At 45.0% G+C, this 18,051-nt stretch overlaps 1 protein-coding gene across 5 annotated transcripts in view; it reads right to left on the bottom strand.

Moving 5' to 3' along the window:
- The window catches only part of HS1BP3 (HCLS1 binding protein 3), a 74,306-nt gene that overhangs the window by 39,050 nt on the left and 17,205 nt on the right, over positions 1 to 18,051 (bottom strand). For 4 of the 5 annotated variants that reach the window (XM_065587604.1, XM_008163068.4, XM_042848685.2 and 1 more), the window contains exons 3-4: positions 11,403 to 11,610; positions 8,858 to 9,062 (exon numbers count right to left, since the gene is read on the bottom strand). In XM_065587604.1, the coding sequence (XP_065443676.1) occupies positions 8,858 to 9,062; positions 11,403 to 11,610 (413 nt within the window). Of the gene's footprint in view, positions 1 to 8,857; positions 9,063 to 11,402; positions 11,611 to 11,738; positions 11,815 to 12,319; positions 12,370 to 18,051 lie in introns of those variants that run through there. The other variant, XM_042848684.2, reaches the window with a different exon arrangement.

Here is an 18,051-nt window from a genome sequence, read left to right as displayed (position 1 = left end):
GGCCTTTAAAATAGGGTAAATATCTTTGTAGCAAGTATGTTGTTCCAGGAGACCATAGAACCAACGTTCAGTCTGTTGGGTTGGGCGCTTAATTGTTCAGATGGATGGGGATGCAAGATTTGCCACAGGGATTTAAACTGAAGGAACATTCACTCCCACAAACAGGCTTCTTTCAAAGCAAATGATTCATTTAAACTCATTAAATAGAAAACAACAGGTAACTGAAATTCATCCCCTATTAGCAATTTGTCTCAGTTAGAAAGCAGTTCCCTAGATCTATTGATTAAACATTTCCTGAGGCTCAGTACAGACCTCAGGCTAATCAATGAGGTAATGCTTTTTTAAAAATTCTAATTGAGGGCTTGAGTCAACCCATTATGCTAAAGCCCATGAGACAAAACATGTTTAAAAGCTGCCCAATTACATCATGCTTGGCTCTCATAACAAAGCTGGAGTATAAAGGGACTTTGGATTTTGTTTAGCTGTGAAATTAACCTGCACAGCTTTTAAGGAATCTGCTGCTTTCTACATATTTACATCAGTTAGCCTAAGACTTGTCCTCTATGCTTGCAAGGCTGTTTTCTGTAGCTTCTGTTTGACTTTCATGTTATGTTTTGTTCTACGTGGCTACAGGTGACTGTCTATATTATTGTTAAATACGAAGAAAGAACCATAGAACGAGGGAAAACAACAAACAGAGAAGTTTGCCAAAAGGATTATAGAAATTATTTAATAGTCTGTTCAAACTAGTAGCAATATTATTGCAGTTTTATTAACTGGTGTTATTTGGGTCTCTGCAATTCTTCTATACATAAAGTGGGTGGCAAATTTTATTGTTTTAGATATTAAAATATTACAAACAAGGAATAGGATCCACTGAAGATCTCATGGCATTTTTTTCAAAACCAGAGATACCTACTGCAGCAAATTCCAACTTAGATACTTCTATTACATCTACCTACAATTCTCCCAGCATTTCCCTTGGATAAGGTTTTCTCCACTTATTTTCCTAGGCTGCAATGTAGTGGTGCTATAAAGTAGTAAACAATCACTGAGTTTTACCCCAGAGGTAGCTGCATTTTTATTATGGATGAAGAGATCACGCTATACAGAGTGCCGTTTAAATTTGCATAGCTCTTTGTAATCCTCTGGGACGAGAAAGTAATTTTTGTGTTTATATAACCTATTTATAAGCACTACCAAATATATTCCAGGGTCTAATCAGAAGGAAAATGAAGCATACTAAAAATAATTTACTTAAATTCTTTCCCAAAGGATCTTGAAGTGCTTTACAAACTTTAATTATATACATAAATTTGGAATAACTCTATCCATCTATGAAATGCACATACCGCTGTGCTAAAATATGGCAACTGCTTAAGAGTACAACAGCAATTCTCCCCAGAGCCTGGGAAATAACGACCAGAGGATCTTTTATAACCAGAAATTTAACAATAGATCAAGAGATGCACAAGCAGCAGCAGAATGTGCCCTCGCTAAACGCTTGCTCCGATATTGGTCCCTCACTGACAGAGAAAAACTGAAATTTGTCCAAGGAATAGGAAAGCAATTAATTATATCTGAAAAAAAGGAATACATAGAGACCAATTTTAGATTCCTAAATTATCATAGAGCAGACATTTTGCTACATGGTTAGCACCATGTAGCAAATAGTGAAAAAGCATTCTGAATTGGATGCCACAGCTCTCAATGCCAATTTGAGAGCTGTGGCATCCAATTCAGAATGCTTATTCACTACTTCTCTTTTTGCATTTGGCTGCCAAATTTGATATCCTGAATGAGCAGCAGTGGATGGAACATGGGAGTGGGAATCAGGAACTCCCAAATTCAAATCCAAGCACCTAACCAGACTTGAGCTGTGACCTTCAGGAAGCATATTTGTACTGAGGAAGAAACCATTACAGGGAGCATGAGTTACAGAAGATGGTTGGTTCTTCAGCACATCCACACAGCAACACTGTTTGAGAGGACCCACAGAGGAAAGGTTCTATAACTAGGGCCCTACCAAATTCAGGATCCCCTTTGGTCAATTTCACAGTAATAGGATTTTTAAAATTGTTAATGTCGTGATTTCAGCTATTTAAATCTGAGATGTCACGGTGTTGTAATTGTAGGGTCCTGACCCAAAAAGGAGTTGTGAGGGGAGGGTCGCAAGGTTATTGTACGGGGGGTTGCGGTACTGCTACCCTTACTTCTGTGCTGCTGCTGGCGGCGGCGCTGCCTTCAGAGCGAGGCAGCTTGAGAGCGGTGCCCAGCTCTGAAGGCAGAGCCACCACCAGCAGCAGCACAGAAGTAAGGAAGGCAGGGTATTGTATTGCCACCTTTACTTCTGCACTGCAGTCTGTAGAGCTGGGCCCTCAGCCAGCAGCCGTCATTCTCCAGCCCCCCCAGCTCTGAAGTCAGCACAGAAGTAAGGATGGTAATACTGACACCCCCTAAAATAACCTTGCAACCTCCCACCCCCTACAACTCCCTTGGGTCAGCACCCCTTATTTGAGAAACACTGGTCTCCTCTGTGAAATCTGTAGAGTACAGAGTAAAAGCACACAAAAGACCCGCTTTCATGGGAGGAGACCAGATTTCACCGTCCATGACGCATTTTTCACAGACGTGAATTTGGTAGGGCCCTATCTATAACCCCTGACCCACTCCCTGAGCCATCCAATCCCCCTGTATAGCACTCCACACCAATTACATCATGCTCCGCTTGGACAGGAAAAATCCCTTTCTGACTCTCGCAGCAATTAATGAGAGATGAAGCAGTGCCAGAAGTGGAGTGAGGGCGCCATGGGGTTTAGCATGTGGCTTATTAGCTCAACTCTGTTTTGTTCTGAAGCAGGCTTTGCTTGTTTGTTTTTAAATAATCTTCCCACCCCCACCCTTATATACACAGAAAGCGTGTGGCAAATTTTATTGTTTGTTATGTTAAAATATTAAACAAGGAATAGAATCCACTGAAGATCTCATGGCAATCTTTCAAAAGCAGAGGGACCTATTGCAACAAATTCCAACTTTGATACTTCTATTATATCTTATATCTACAGTGTCCTCCCCCAGAGGGTTTATAGGTCTCTTGGACAAAGCGTATTAAAGCAGGGACGATGTACAAGAATGACAGACAGCATCAGGGAGTGGGATCCAGGCCTAGGAGGCAACAGGGAAACGAACAGTGGGAGGCAGGGGCGGCTCCAGGCACCAGCGCACCAAGCGCATGCCTGGGGCAGCAAGCCGCGGAGGGCGGCCTGCCGGCCACCGTGAGGGCGGCAGTTATGTTGCCTTCGGCGGCATGCCTGCGGCAGGTCCGCCGGTCCCGCGGTTTCGGTGGCAATTCGGCGGCGGGTACGCCGAAGGCGCGGGACTGGCGGACCTCCCGCAGGCATGCCGCCGAATCCGCATTTCCAGCGGACCTCCCGCAGGCATGCCGCCGAAAGCCGCCTGACTGCCGTGCTTGGGGCAGCAAAATACATAGAGCCGCCCCTGGTGGGAGGAGTCCATAATGGGGGCAAAAAGTTACATAGCAAAGAAAGACAAATAAGGAACAGAAGGTGATGAAACAGGTGGGAGTCAGGCTGTGAAAAGCCTTTAAGGACCTCAGTTTTGATGCAGAAGGAAAGGGGAAGCCCATGACGGGATCTGAATCAAGGGGCTATGCAAGAAATGAACACAGCTAAACTATAGATCAAGCTGTATCAACAGACATACAGATAAACTATAGCAATAAAATTCCTAGAGGAATGAGAGCACCTCTCCCCTGCTCCTATCTATTAGGTTTGAAAGGGAACAGAAATGCTATGTCAGATGTTTAAAAACAGCAGGGGAGCCTATCCAGAAAAACATTTAATCAAAGATTTTTTAGAACTGATCCCATGAGGCTGAGAACTGAGGCTCCAAATAAAGCCAAAGGAAACTGGCTTAAAGGGGAGTGGCTCAGCCCCTCTCGGGATCAGCAATACACACGCCACAGTTAAAAAAAATAGCTATGGCACCAAGCCACTGTCTCCAATTTGAGAATCTCTTGAGGTTGTTGCCCTAAAATGTTTCACAAGAGGAGTGAATGGACAGGAGGAATGGAAGGGTTGCTTAATGGGGTTTGTAAGTTGCAGTTCCGACAGCAACTGGATTGGAATCAGCACAAATATTTGTGTCACTTGGCAGCAGTGATGTCCAAGCATGGTTTGCAACCTTCACTGGTGACTCAACAATTGACAGCAAATAAAGATCTGCCTGTTTAGAACTCTAAAGGCTTCACAGCTGGACATACATACTGCCCTACAACTGCACGCTAGGAAAATACAGCATTTGAAAGGAGTTCTCCTTTGCTTGTTTTTCTTGTCTAAAGTACATTTAAACAACCACCTTGTAACATGGGCCTTCCCCTTTCCTTGCTGCCTTGGCCCCAGTTCCTAATGATAGTGCCCTGGCAGAAGGGAATGGGACAGAGCAGCAGAGTCATTGCTGATGTGGGAGAGTTCAACTGGATTCAAAGGAGAGATCATACACCTTGCTAGCTAGGGCCCAAAGACTAGGGTGACCAGATGTCCTGTTTTTAATGGGCCAGTCCCGTATTTAAGCATTCTTCCAGATATCCTGACTTTTTGTTAAATATGGGCAAATTGTCCCGTATTTTCTGGGATCGCAGCACAGAGCCAGCAGCGGGGGGCAGCAAGCGGCCCTGCCACCCCCTTTTGCTCTCGCCAGCGCATGCCTGCGACGGAATCTCCCTTGCAGCCTTCTCCAGCGGCAGCAGCGACACCAGTGCCAGGGATGGGCAGTGACAACGCGGCCAGGAGCAGCCCAGGCTCCACCACTCCCCCTGTTCCTGCTGCTGCACCTGCCCCGCCACCCTCCTGGGCAGCACTCCAGCTTCGCTGCCATCAGCTCCCACCTTGCATGGGGGAGAAGCCAGGGCCAGGCGTGCCCTTCCTCCTCCGTGCATCTGCTGTGCTCCCTGCTCCCCCGGGCGGAGGGGGCAGTGGGAGCAGGCTGTGAGCAGCATTTCACCTCACAGCCTACCCACCCCCCCCCGCCGCACATGGGACCCCTAGTGGGGTGTGGAGGAACATGGGGGGTCATGACAATGCCAGCCCTGCACTGGAGTGAGGGCTAGGAAGAGTGGATCAGGCTGGCCAGCCTGCCCTACATGGGAGGGCCTCAGGCAGCCCAACACACGGGCGTGCAATGGGGGTGGGGGGGTGGCTTGGACCACCAGCCCTGCAGGCAGGTGACAGGGGGGCTCGGACCACCAACCCCGCATGCGGTGGGGGGGCTTGGAAGACCAGCCTTGTGCGCAGGGGAGAAGTGGGGGTCAGACCAGCTCTAGGGGGGTAGAGAGGATCACAAGGGATTGCAGGCAGGCAGCTGGGTGCTTGGACCAGGTTGGGGGGGGTCACAGGCAGGTAGTAGGGGGCATCAGATGGGGGGGGGGTTCACATGCAGGTGGCAGGTGGCAGGATGGCTTGGGCCAGCCCAAGAGCATGGGGGCTGGGAGACCTCAGGGAGGGCTTGGGCCAGCCTGGGGGTCTCCTGTTTTCCCTTTGGGAAAATATGGTCACCCTACCAAAGACCCACAAGAAACTGCTAACATAAGACCAAATACAACTGTGAATTCATGCGGGGGAAGGAGGGCAAGAGGAGCGAGAATGCAAGGGGGAGTGTTTCTGAGGGACCAAAATTGAGACATGTCCAATTTTGGTCCCTCAGAAACACTCCCCCTTGCATCAGGAAAGAAAGGTAAAAAATTCTAAAATCATCTGTTGCCTGCATACCTGCAGAGAGCAGACTCCACTGGAGACAGAGCAGATCCATATGACAGACATAAGAATGCGTAGCCAGGTGGAGGGAAGAGGGGGAGCGGAAAAAAAAAGGCGCCACCCGCTGTGGCGCTTTTACTGACGGGGCAGCGCTCCGGGTCTTCGGCGGCACCTCAGTGGCGGGACCTTCACTCGCTCCGCGGGTCTTCAGCGGCATTTCGGCAATGAAGCTTCAGCGCCACCGAGGACACCCGAAGCGAGTGAAGGTCCCGCCGCCGAGGTGCCGCCGAAGACCCGGAGCGCCGCCCCGTCAGTAAAAGCGCCTCAGTGGGTGGCGCCCAGTTCACACCCACACCGCGGCAAGGAGCGGAACATCAGGCCTGGCTGGGCCACACGTGGAAGGAAAGGGGCGGCCGGAGCTCCCGGGGCGCTGGGACCCCGCACACCGGGGCGTCCCCAGGGGAGGAGGGGTGGACGACATGTGGGGAGGGGGCGCTGCCGGGGGGACCCTGGATCCCAGCGGTGGGGGGCTCCCAGCGGGGGGCAGCAGCAGCACTGCCTTGGGGGGCAGCACGGACTCGGAGTCGATGGGCCAGACCCAGCGCAGTGCACACTGAGCAGGGGACCCCTGAGCTGGGCTGTACCATCTCCCATTGGCCTGGAGCAGCGAACCGCGGCCACTGGGAGCCACAATTGGCCGAACCTGCAGACGCAGCTGGTAAACAAACCGGTCTGGCCCACCAGGGGCTTTCCCTGCACAAGCAGTGGAACAAGTTTGGGAACCACTGGTCTAGATAATACTTAGTCCTGCCTTGAGTGCAGGGGACTGGACTAGATGACCTCTCGAGGTCCCTTCCAGTTCTATGATAATTTCCCCTAATATATGAAGAAGCCAGTGTTATCTAGGAAGTTTGCAAAATCCACCTCTGAAAAAGTAACTTGTACATTTACACCATAACTGCTCCAGAGCCAACTGGACCTTTACATTCACACGTGCAGATAAAACATTACAACCGACAAGGGGCAGAAAACTCCAGAGTTAAGGCTGAAAATCTGCCTTCATCTCAGGGACTGGGTTTTCTTTCTGGACCTTACATAGTTCATTCATAGGAGACCCAGAACAGTGGGAGACTGTAAAACGTATCTACAGGCTATCAACATGTACAGATGTTATTTGCTGTGGGGGAGGGGAGTAAATGGCTGGTATTTATATATTTTATAGTGGTAAAAACCAGGCAATTTTATTTGAGATGTTACTGTGAAATTTAATTATGGCAGAGTGCCTGAAGCCAGGGTTCAGCACCTATTTATGTTTTTGTACAGTGCTTTGCACAATGGGGTCCTGGGCTTCTAAGTACCACAGTAATACAAATAAATAATAATAATAATAAATAAAGATATATAGCACAAGATCAGCAATGCAGGCACAAAAGGAGCTGCTCAAGACATGAGGCCTGATTCTGATCTCCATTTCCTTGGTGTAAAATGGGAGTTACTTCCACTGAAGCTGGTGGAGTTACACCAGTGCAACAGCAGCATAAGATCAGATTCAGGCTGATCATTTCAACTTTAAATTTCTGGCTTTATAACACCCTTAATATTGGTGCTTTGTGCACAACTTTTTTTTTAACAAAAGAACCAGATTAGCTGGATGCCAGAACAGCCACCTGTTAAACCTGAGTTTACTGTTCAAAGCATTTGATTTTTAAAAAAAATTCACCAACAATGCAGAGATTCCCACTGTAGTGGAGTACATATTTTTAAGTGCCTTATTTGCTCTTACTTAGACAAAACTCCATTGATTTCAGGAAGAATGTTGCTTTGGTAGGAAGTGTTGAACAGGAAGCTACATGGGGATTAAGTGCCAGATCTGGTCATCCCTCAATACACTAAAGAGATCCAAAGATTCAGACTTTTAGACGCAAGTCAAACCACCGCAGAACAGAAAAGCAAACTTCTTGTTTGTTTTGGCACTGTGAATTCTTTCCATCTTATCTTTGGTGTAAGTAGGAAATCCAACAATACATTTTCTAACTCAAAAGATCATTTTCCTATCCAAAAAAGGACAGCTTCTTTTGTAAGTTCACCAGCTGGGGATCATTTTGCGGGAAGTATTGCTATACCTAGAGTCTCATTGTAAACTGTAATTTAACCATTTTTAAAAAATTGATCTTTAAAAAAAAAAAGAAGAAATAATTTGGATACTTGGCAAAGAACCTGTTCAATTGCTAAATGAGTAAAGGTTAAAATATTCCAATGACAAGCAAGGAATGAAATACACTAAGTAAAAATAACAATGTCCTAAAGTTAGTAATTGCAACTTGTTCTAATAGTGGCAATGAACTCTAAAACATGCTTCCAGAATTAAACATTTCTGCTTGGCCCGACTGCAGCGTGGGAGACCCAGGCTCAGGAATGACCTTAGGTTAAATCATGTTCAGATTTAAGTGGGAGAAGTAAAAGGAAAGGTCCATACCATGTCGCCATCCTAGGGAGGAACCAGTTCAGAGCAGTATTAAAGTCCTAAGCCAAGATTTTCAGAAGTAACTGGTGATTTTGGGTGTCTGACTTGACACACCTTAAAGGAGCCTGATTTTCAGAGGAGGGTGCTTAGCATTTTCTGAATATCAAGATCCTTTAAATGATCTCAAGTTGGGCACTGCTGACAATCCACAATATTGCTGTTGTCACTGCTGACAATCCTGGCGACAGAGGTAAGCCAATTTAGCCGCAGGGTTTCTGTTGCAATTTAGAAGTGGTTTTGGGAATTAGTGAGGGATTTCAGATTTAAATAAAGAAAATAATTGCCTTAGAATTACAAGATAAGTAGGTATCTAGGTTTGTTTACCTAAGTAGGTCTTGATTTAATTATTTAGAGTCTCCAGATACTGTCGCTTATGCTTAGGAGCATATGAGCTCTTCGGAGACAGGAAGAAGAACGGGAAAGCCCACACGTGGACACCATAATAAAAATGCTTCCACACTGGGTTTATACTGTTGCAACTCCAACTTCAATAGTGTAAGTGAAACCTGGCCCGTATACTCTACGTAAAAATGGCATAAACAGAGGAAGAAGACAGTCATACCGGATTATGCCAAGAGGATCTACATCTTCTTCCTCCTCTTCCTCCTCTTTTCTGGCATCTTGATCTTTTACTAATCCAAACTGAGGGATTATGTCAGATGTCCTCTCCTCTTTGAAGAAATCTAACTCTTCGGTTTCTTCATCTTTCTCCTCCTCCTCAGGAACATTTTTACCTTTCAAATCAATGACACTAGTAGATTTTGTCCCTGCGAAAAACAATAATGCACGAAGAACTGAGCATGCCAATTTAAACTGACAGCCATACTTTTTTTGTCAATTTCTTCCACTTGTTCCCTTGGGGAATGTGTTCCTAGCTTTACAATCAGCTATTGTCAACTATATCCAGCAATCTGGATTGGAGAGTTAGTTCCCCCTATCCACTAACATGGCATTATATGCACCTCTAGATCTGAATATTTGACACTGACTTAACATATCTGGACTTCTCTCAGGTCAAACCCCAACAGAGAGTGAAAACTAAAAGTACAATCCTGGACTGCATGAAAAATGAAGTTGAGATAAGTATGTGGTACAATTCTTCAATTCGCACACATAAATAAAAATCTAAAATGGGTAGAAGAGACTGTGCCCACTAGAACAGAGGTTCCCAAACTGTGGTACACATACCCCTGGGGGTACACAAGACATCTCTGGGGAGCACATGGGAGAAACAGTATAATGGTGGATTTTATTTATTAATTATTTTATTTATTGCATTTTCATAATAGGCTACTCAGATGCAGCTTTAAAACTCTGTGGGAATTTGTTATATATAATACGGTAGTTAATTTACTTCAAGATGTACCAATGAGAACACACAGATACGCAGAGATGCTGACATACACAACCCTCATCTCCAACCACTGTACAGCGTGGGTTCAGTTGCCCAGCAACTGTCCTGTCTAACTGAGCTCAGAACTTAGTCAAAGGGTTTTATTTCTCTGCTTCCACAACATTGCATTATAAATATATCTGTATGTAACAGTGAAATATGGACAGATGGCTAAAGACAGGTAGTGTTGAGAAGAACACACAAAGTATCAGTGATGAGAAGGGAAGGGGTACACAGGCAGCTGGTAGATCTGGAAGGAGATACGCAAAAAGAAAAGTTTGGGAACCTCTGCATTAGAGCATGCACTGGAATGGAACCCAAGCTTCCCAAGTCTCATCATTCCTCTGCTGCCAGAAAATATCTGTGAAAGCCTCTGGCAAAGTGTTGCATCCCCCTCTAGTGCTGGTCCACACAGAGGATAAGGGCCTACCACTGCTATCAATTACTCTGTTAACTCAAGTGGCAGATGTCTGTGCAGTGGATGTAAAGCTTCCAACTCTTCCGATAATCCAGGTGAGTGTCAATTTGATGCCCCATGATGGAATTAATTTTTTCCAGTTTGCTTTTTAAAAAAACCTAGAAAATTACACACAAAAATACGGTGTTATAAGAACATTATTAAGGTTGCAATGTCAAACACCCCAAAGATAGGAAATGCCAGAATTAAGATTACCTGTGCAACCCCTTATGAGTATGCATTATGATACAGGCTTTAATTATTTGGTCACATCCTATTTTTTCCACAGGACCCTCTGCTTCATTCATTTAGTGAGCAGCTATTCAATATTGTCTTTTCTCCTCATTGTTCATTGCGTGGCCCCAGACCTTATTTATTGCACACTGTTCAAATCCTACCACGAAGACAGAATTATTAATTTCCTCATGGGCTTTCCTATGGCATTTATCACTGTAGTATCCACGTGCTTCACAAACATTAATTAATTGATTTTCACAACACCTATGCGAGGAAAGTGGGTGTATTATCCTACGTTTACAGATGGGGAACTGAGGCACAGAGAGATCAGAGTCAAAAGCATTCATTGATATTGGATGCCCAATCTGAGATGCCTAAGGCCTGTTTTTTCAGAGCATTATACAGAATTTTATATGTTCTTGGCACAGCTCCCATTGACTTCAGTTGCAGCTGTGAGTGCTCTGCATTTCTACAAATCAGACCCCAGTATCTCAAGTCAGGCATCCAGAAAATGAGGAACACACAATTAGTGACCACTTGTGAAAAGACTGCTTTAAGTGGCTTGTCCAGATCAAACAGGAACCCTGCGGCAGGGGCAGGAGCAAAATCCAATTCTCCAGGGCAGCATTCAACTGCCTGAACCATGAGACCATCCTTTCTCTTCCTGCAGTCCCCTGCTTCTTTCATTACACATCTTCCAACTTCAGCAACAAATAAAGCAAGGTCTATAGACAATAGCCTCCTTCAATATGCAGCCCTCATTCATCTCCAGAGCAGGTCCATCCTGTGCAATGAATGAGGCAAGGAAAAAATAGCATGTGATCATGTCATTAAAGATTGTACCATAATGCATATGCACAAGGGGGGGCTGAATTAAGGTTACACAGAAGACCTTAATTCTAGTATTTCCTAACTTTTGAGTGCTTGACTTAATATCGTTTTAACAGGGTGTGTGTGTGTGTGTGTGTGTGTGTGTGTGCCTGTGTACGCGTGCATGTGCAATATAATTATTTTAGTTACCTAAGAATTCCAGTAATTCAGGACTTGTTGCTAGTTCCAAATCTTTGGCGATGAGCCTCATGATGTCATTGAACACCACTCTTCGTTCTCGGATATCAGATTCCCCGACAAACAGAGCTTTCCTGGGTAATGGTGGAAGAGATGCCTGTGGGTAGTGGGCAGTCAGCTTTTGGTAAAACTCGTCAATCTCACTGTACTTCTTAGAGACCTGTAATGAAATATATATGTTGGATTCGTTTATGAACAGACAAGAGTGAAGGACAGACCGCAAACGTGCAGGGAGTTATGCTCCATGAAACATTTCCCCTGGATGCCTCAGTGTAAAATATGCAGTACCAAAAAGCTTTCCATCTGGCCTGGTGTCAGCTTGTCATCTTTGTAGTTCACCACACAGCGTTACTGTGATCCCCTACTGTAATGAAATAAAAATCCAGCACAGTATTCAGTCAGACAGCATGGGCATCAGCTACTTGCATACATAGAGGATCAGAACTCGAGATATTCTTCTTTGAAAGCACAGGCCCCTAACATTCAGCTACAAACAGACTCTTTGCTGCCTGCCCTGTGAGAGGTCAGGAAGTAGGAACCTCTCCAGGCTAGCATCCTAATGGAAAAAGCTGCAGGGATCTTATTCCCAGTTTGCTGCTTCTCTTTAAGGCAGATTTGCCAACCTTGGTAGGTAGCTGCTCTATGCTGTTGGTGCCTGAATGTCTGCCGCATTTGCTAATGTACCTGATAACCAGCACAGAACCTCAGAACTTGTCACTACCTCTATTGGGAAGCAATGACTCTGAAAAAAGATTTGGGGGTCATCAGCTGAATATGAGCTCCCAGAACAACGCTATGGACAAAATAGCCAATGCAATCCTGGAATACATAAGCAGGAATCACAAGTTGGAGCAGAGAGATTACTTTACCTTTATATTTGGCACTGGTGTGACCGCTGCTGGAATACTGTGCCCAGTTCTGGTGCTCACAATTCAAGAAGGATGTTGATAAATTAGACAGAGTTCAAATAAGAGCCACAAGAACAATAAAAGGATTAGAAAACATGTCTTATAGTGACAGACTCAAAGAGCTCAATCTATTTAGCATAACAAAACAGAAGATTAAGGGGTGCCTTGATTACAGTCTATAAGTATCTACATAAGGAACTCAATGCCCACAAATACGAAGGAGGCATCACAGCAATATACTCTGCTACTCCAGACACAATTATCTGGCTGAACCATCTTAATGTAAAACTATAGTAGTTGCTCTACATTTACTTCAGCCAGAAAAAGAAGACTGAGTGAGGCAATTCCTCATCTGCTGGACAGCAAGGGGTGTCAACTGAGACAGTATCTCATTTACATATAAACACCAGGTACTTTGAGAACACAGGGGTATAATTTGACCCAAGTTTTGTACTTGGGGCCCATAATTTTTGAGATGACCTTGTTGGGAACCCACCTGCACAAAGTCTGGATGATGACTGGGGAGGAATCACCCTGATTAAACCAATGTTTGCCGGGGTGGGGTAAGAGGCCGGGACAGACCCAGGGGATAGAAGTACAAAGGCTGGATGGATTCTTAAAACCACTGAAACCCTTGTATCTGAAATTGCTGTGCTAAGACCTATCATTGCCTTATGTGAGCAGAGCTCACCTAAGGTTCCTACCAGTGGCAAGCAGAGGCCAGAGCCCAGCCGCAGCTCTGGTCATCTGAGCAGCAGGCAAAGCAAAGTTGGAGTTGGGCCCAGCCATAGCACCCCATAGGCAAAGAAAAGCAGCAGTTGGTTTCACCCACAGGTCACAGCTTCTAGCAGCAGAGTGAGAGCAACAGAGCGCACTACAGTGAGAGCAGAGGAATTTGTAGTAAGTCTGTGTCAGCTTAGCAACTAGGATGAGGTCTGCCTGTCCTACGTGCTGAAATCAATAAAGCAGGAGGGGTGGTAGAGCCCCAGAGCTGTCTACAAAACAGGGACTGTGATTTTCCTGAACTCTTGGAATCACAAACTGTAAGTGCGGAAGCTGGGGAACCATGAACTGAGAGTGGGAGGCTGGAAGGCAGAACAAAGTGCATCAGCCATTCAGGGTCCAATTGTTTGGGACTGTGACTTATGCACCCTGGGGTGAATGGTGGTGGAAGGTGTGAAATTATAAATGTTTGTCCCATTCAACCTGGCCTTTCCCTTTTCTCCTCCACACCCTCCCCTCCCAAATGAAGTTTGTTCGTTTAAACGTCTGTGCTTGCAAGCGGGTACAGATCTGCCTAGTAAAGGGACTTAGGCCTTGGCTACACTGGCGCTGTACAGTGCTGCAACTTGCTGCGCTCAGGGGTGTGAAAACGCCCCCCCTCCCGAGCGCAGCGAGTGCAGTGCTGTAAAGCGCCAGTGTAATTAGCGCCTGCAGCGCTGCACGCTCACTCGCAGCGCTGCAAGCTATTCCCCTCAGAGAGGTGGAGTACTTGCAGCGCTGCGAGAGAACTCGCGGCAGCGCTGTGAATTCTCAAGTGTAGCCAAGGCCTTAGAGTGGTTATAGGTAGTGATCACTTGGTGGATGTTTGAGCCAAAAATTAAGAAACTGCAGAGAATCCCCTAAAATAAGGACCCGGCCCTTGTTGCTGCCTAAGGCCACTGCTGGAAGGGTTACACTTTACCAGCAGAACTCCTCCTTCTGTTGGCATATGTTGCGTCTACACTGGGGGCTGTGGCATAGGCTCTGCAGTGTAGACATAGCCAGAGTGGGGACAGGAGATTCCTCGTTTCTTCTCCAAAAAAACAGATATTGTTCTTCAATGATGTGCACAATATGTCAAATGTAGAATTAATTGTAATAAGTAGCAAGTTAATTTATTAAAGTAATATGAAAGAGCAACTAATCCATAGAACTACCCCGCAAAATATTACACTCAAATTCAAAACTGAGCATTGGGATGAGACAAAAAAACCTTAAATATTACTTTTTTTCTCTTCACCCCAGAAAATGTTAATCTTCCTATGCAAAGCAAATGTGCACATTTTTCATAAATCTCAATTTGTGTTTACACTATTGAATTTAGAACAAATGTGCACCCTCATACACTATTACTAATTAAACCATTGAAAATCCCTGTAGGCTTCCCACAACAACCAACCAGCATGTGCAATACAGCACACAGAATGTGCTAAATTCTCTATCCCAAGCATACTAATTTGCTACTTGAAAGTCTGCATGTTATTACACCATGCAAAATAATTTAAGACAGTGCTTAAGTGCCCTCTGCTGGAATAGTCTATCATGTACCAGACTCAGGATTAAATATCTAAATATCTTTTTTTATTCTAGCAAATAAATAAAAATCAATACTATTAATCTGTAATATGTGGTTCAAACGATTTTCTCCTATTACCTATGATTCTTCTAGGCCCCAATTCTGCAAACACTTATACACATGCTTAACTTTACTCATGCAAATATCAGAGGGGTAGCCGTGTTAGTCTGAATCTGTAAAGCAACAGAGGGTCCTGTGGCACCTTTCTGTTAGTCTTAAAGCTGCCACAGGACCCTCTGTTGCTTCATGCAAGTAGTATCCTTTGGCCAGATTCTCAGATGGTGTAAACTGGCAGAATTGGCTTAAATAGAATTCACCATCTAAGACTCTGGCTAATCAACTTCAAAGAGACTACTCATCTGAATAAAACTAAGCACAAACGTATTTGCATGACAGGGGTCCTATTTACAACATTCATTTTGAAAAGACAGCATGCACTTTAGGAAGAAGGATTTTATTGCTAGAAACACATAAATAAATTTATCAGGAATAAAAACATGCTGAAATAGCTGGAAGAGTGAGGCTACATCTACACTACGGGGGGGGTCGATTTAAGATACGCAACGCGTAGCTGAATTCGACGTATCGCAGCCGACTTACCCCGCTGTAGGGACGGCGGCAAAATCGACCTCTGTGGCTTCCCGTCGACGGCGCTTACTCCCACCTCCGCTGGTGGAGTAAGAGCGTCGATTCGGGGATCGATTGTCGCGTCCCGATGGGACGCGATAAATCGATCCCCGAGAGGTCGATTTCTACCCGCCAATTCAGGCGGGTAGTGTAGACCCAGCCTAAGAAAACTGCCCGGAAGTTCAAGGTGGAGACTGAAACTTTGACTCCAACCCTACAAATGATACACATGAGGAATCCCAGTGAAGTTATCAAGATGTATGTGAAGTTAAGTACCGCCCGTCGGCCCCCCGCTACTGTGAGAAGCTAATTTAAAGAGCCTGTGTAGGCAGTTAATTGAATAAGGTGCATTTGGGCCTGATAAAAGGCCTTCAGGGCTCAGTTTCAGTGAAGTGTTCTCAGAGAAACCCACTCCAAAGAGAGAGGAACTCCCAGAGACCACAGGCCACAAGGTGAGGGGCTGTGCAACCCTGAGCCCAAAGGGAGAGACTTCTGGCCAGAGAGCCCAGGACCGAAACTACAAGCCCCAAGTAGGAGGAGGGCTGGGCAGCCCCTGATCCAACAGGGAGAGACCTTATTTCAAGGTTATGTGGCTTTAATAAAGTAGTACCCCAATCAGGGGAATTTTGTCTTACATTCCCCTTTGGGCTGTGTGGAGTTGTTAAGGGGCCCCGGAGCAGGGAGTGCCTGCAGGGCCTCATTAAGTCAGCAGAGGGCACTATAGGACAGGCACACCCCACAACAAAGCCTTTGACACAAACTCATGCTCTTGTGCTTTTTGTTCACAAGGATTTCAGTGTGCAGAAGACATGGTGTATCCTTAACTTACTGCCCAACAGCTTTCTGAGTACTACTCTTCATTTTATAGTATTTTACAGTATGCACATTTAAACTGTGTTTTCCATTTTTAAAAAGCACTTCTTCATACTACAGGAAAATGGAGGCCTGGCATTGTAGCCTTTGAATTGAAACAATTGCAGGCTTTGGCTAACGGCATTTTGGGCTGTATAAGTAGGGGCATTGCCAGCAGATCGAGGGATGTGATCATTCCCCTCTATTCGCCATTGGTGAGGCCAATCTGGAGTACTGTGTCCAGTTTTGGGCCCCACACTACAAGAAGGATGTGGAAAAATTGGAAAGAGTCCAGCGGAGGGCAACAAAAATGATTAGGGTGCTGGAGCACATGACTTATGAGGAGAGGCTGAGGGAACTGGGATTATTTAGTCTGCAGAAGAGAAGAATGAGGGGGATTTGATAGCAGTCTTCAACTAACTGAAAGAGGGTTCCAAAGAGGATGGATCTAGACTGTTCTCAGTGGTACCAGATGACAGAACAAGGAGTAATGGTCTCAAGTTGCAGTGGGGGAGGCTTAGGTTGGATATTAGGAAAAACTTTTTCACTATGAGGGTGTTGAAGCACTGGAATGGGTTACCTAGGGAGGTGGTGGAATCTCCTTCCTTAGAGGTTTTTAAGGTCAGGCTTGACAAAGCCCTGGCTGGGATGATTTAGTTGGGAATTGGTCCTGCTTTGAGCAGGGGGTTGGACTAGATGACCTCCTGAGGTCCCTTCCAACCCTGATATTCTATGATAATCTCTTTTTACAGAGATTCCAATCCCAGGTTGCAAAGTCAAGCACTCAAAAGATAAGAAGTTAAGATGTAATTAAGGTTGTCCCTGCAATCTTGTGCCTCAGTATTATGATACAGTTACATGATCACATGCTATATTTTCCACCCTGCCTCATTAAGTGCAAATAGGATGAGGCTCAATATTTCTTTTCAGCAACATGTGGCCCCACGTCTTATTTACTGCACACCAACCAACTGCTGCACTGAGTGTGGAATTGTTTTATTACCCCCTGGGCTTTTCAGCTGCATTTATCTCCTAGAATTTGAGTGCTCCACAAATGATGAACCTATCTTCACAACATCCCTCTAAAGTGGGGAAATGTTATCCCACATTCACAGATGGAATACCAAGTCACAAGGAGATTTTAGGCCAAAATTTGCATGCATGCACAGATAAAATATACATACATACAGAGAGACAGAGAACTATTAGTGTGTGTGGTGCATACATAATAAAGCTGCATTTTGTATGTAAGACAACAAGACAGTAAGGGCAGGGCTATTTTAGCATTTAATAAACTTCATCAGCAAATTCAATTGTGAACTAATAAGTAATTACACTGAGTATTAGGCTGATACATAAAACAAAACATCAACGGCTGGGTGCATTCTAAAAGGAGAGTGGGCGGTGGAGGACTTCTGGAAAGACAAGGTGTGAGCAGTAGAAACGCATTTGCGACAAGAGAAGGCGGTGTGTCTCTGCCCCAGAAAATGGCAGTTTGTGTGCAATAATTAAGCTTTACCTTCTCAATGGCTGCTATGATTCAGTTTTAAAAATAAAGCAACTCCATTGTTTCTATATACCGAGAACATTCCGAACTTTAAAAGGAAACACAGCCGAGTTTTCCTTTAGTTTAGCAAGTGTGACCCCAAGGTTAACGCTTATCCACAGCCCACACTACACTCTGCAGTGCTTTACAAACGGAAGTGTTTAAATAACTTCAGATTCACAAAGACTCTGATTTGAAGACTCAGCTTGGAAGCGAACTGCTCGTGCTGATACTCAATATGAACATTGCATTTTAAATGTACTGATACCGAATGCTATGCAAACACACACACATGCAAACTGCAGGTTAATAGGTAAAGTTATATTGTTG

The sequence above is a fragment of the Chrysemys picta genome, chromosome 3, assembly GCF_011386835.1.
Source record: "Chrysemys picta bellii isolate R12L10 chromosome 3, ASM1138683v2, whole genome shotgun sequence".
Classification (NCBI taxonomy): Eukaryota; Metazoa; Chordata; order Testudines; family Emydidae; genus Chrysemys; species Chrysemys picta.
This window is presented reverse-complemented; position numbering and strand designations above follow the sequence as displayed.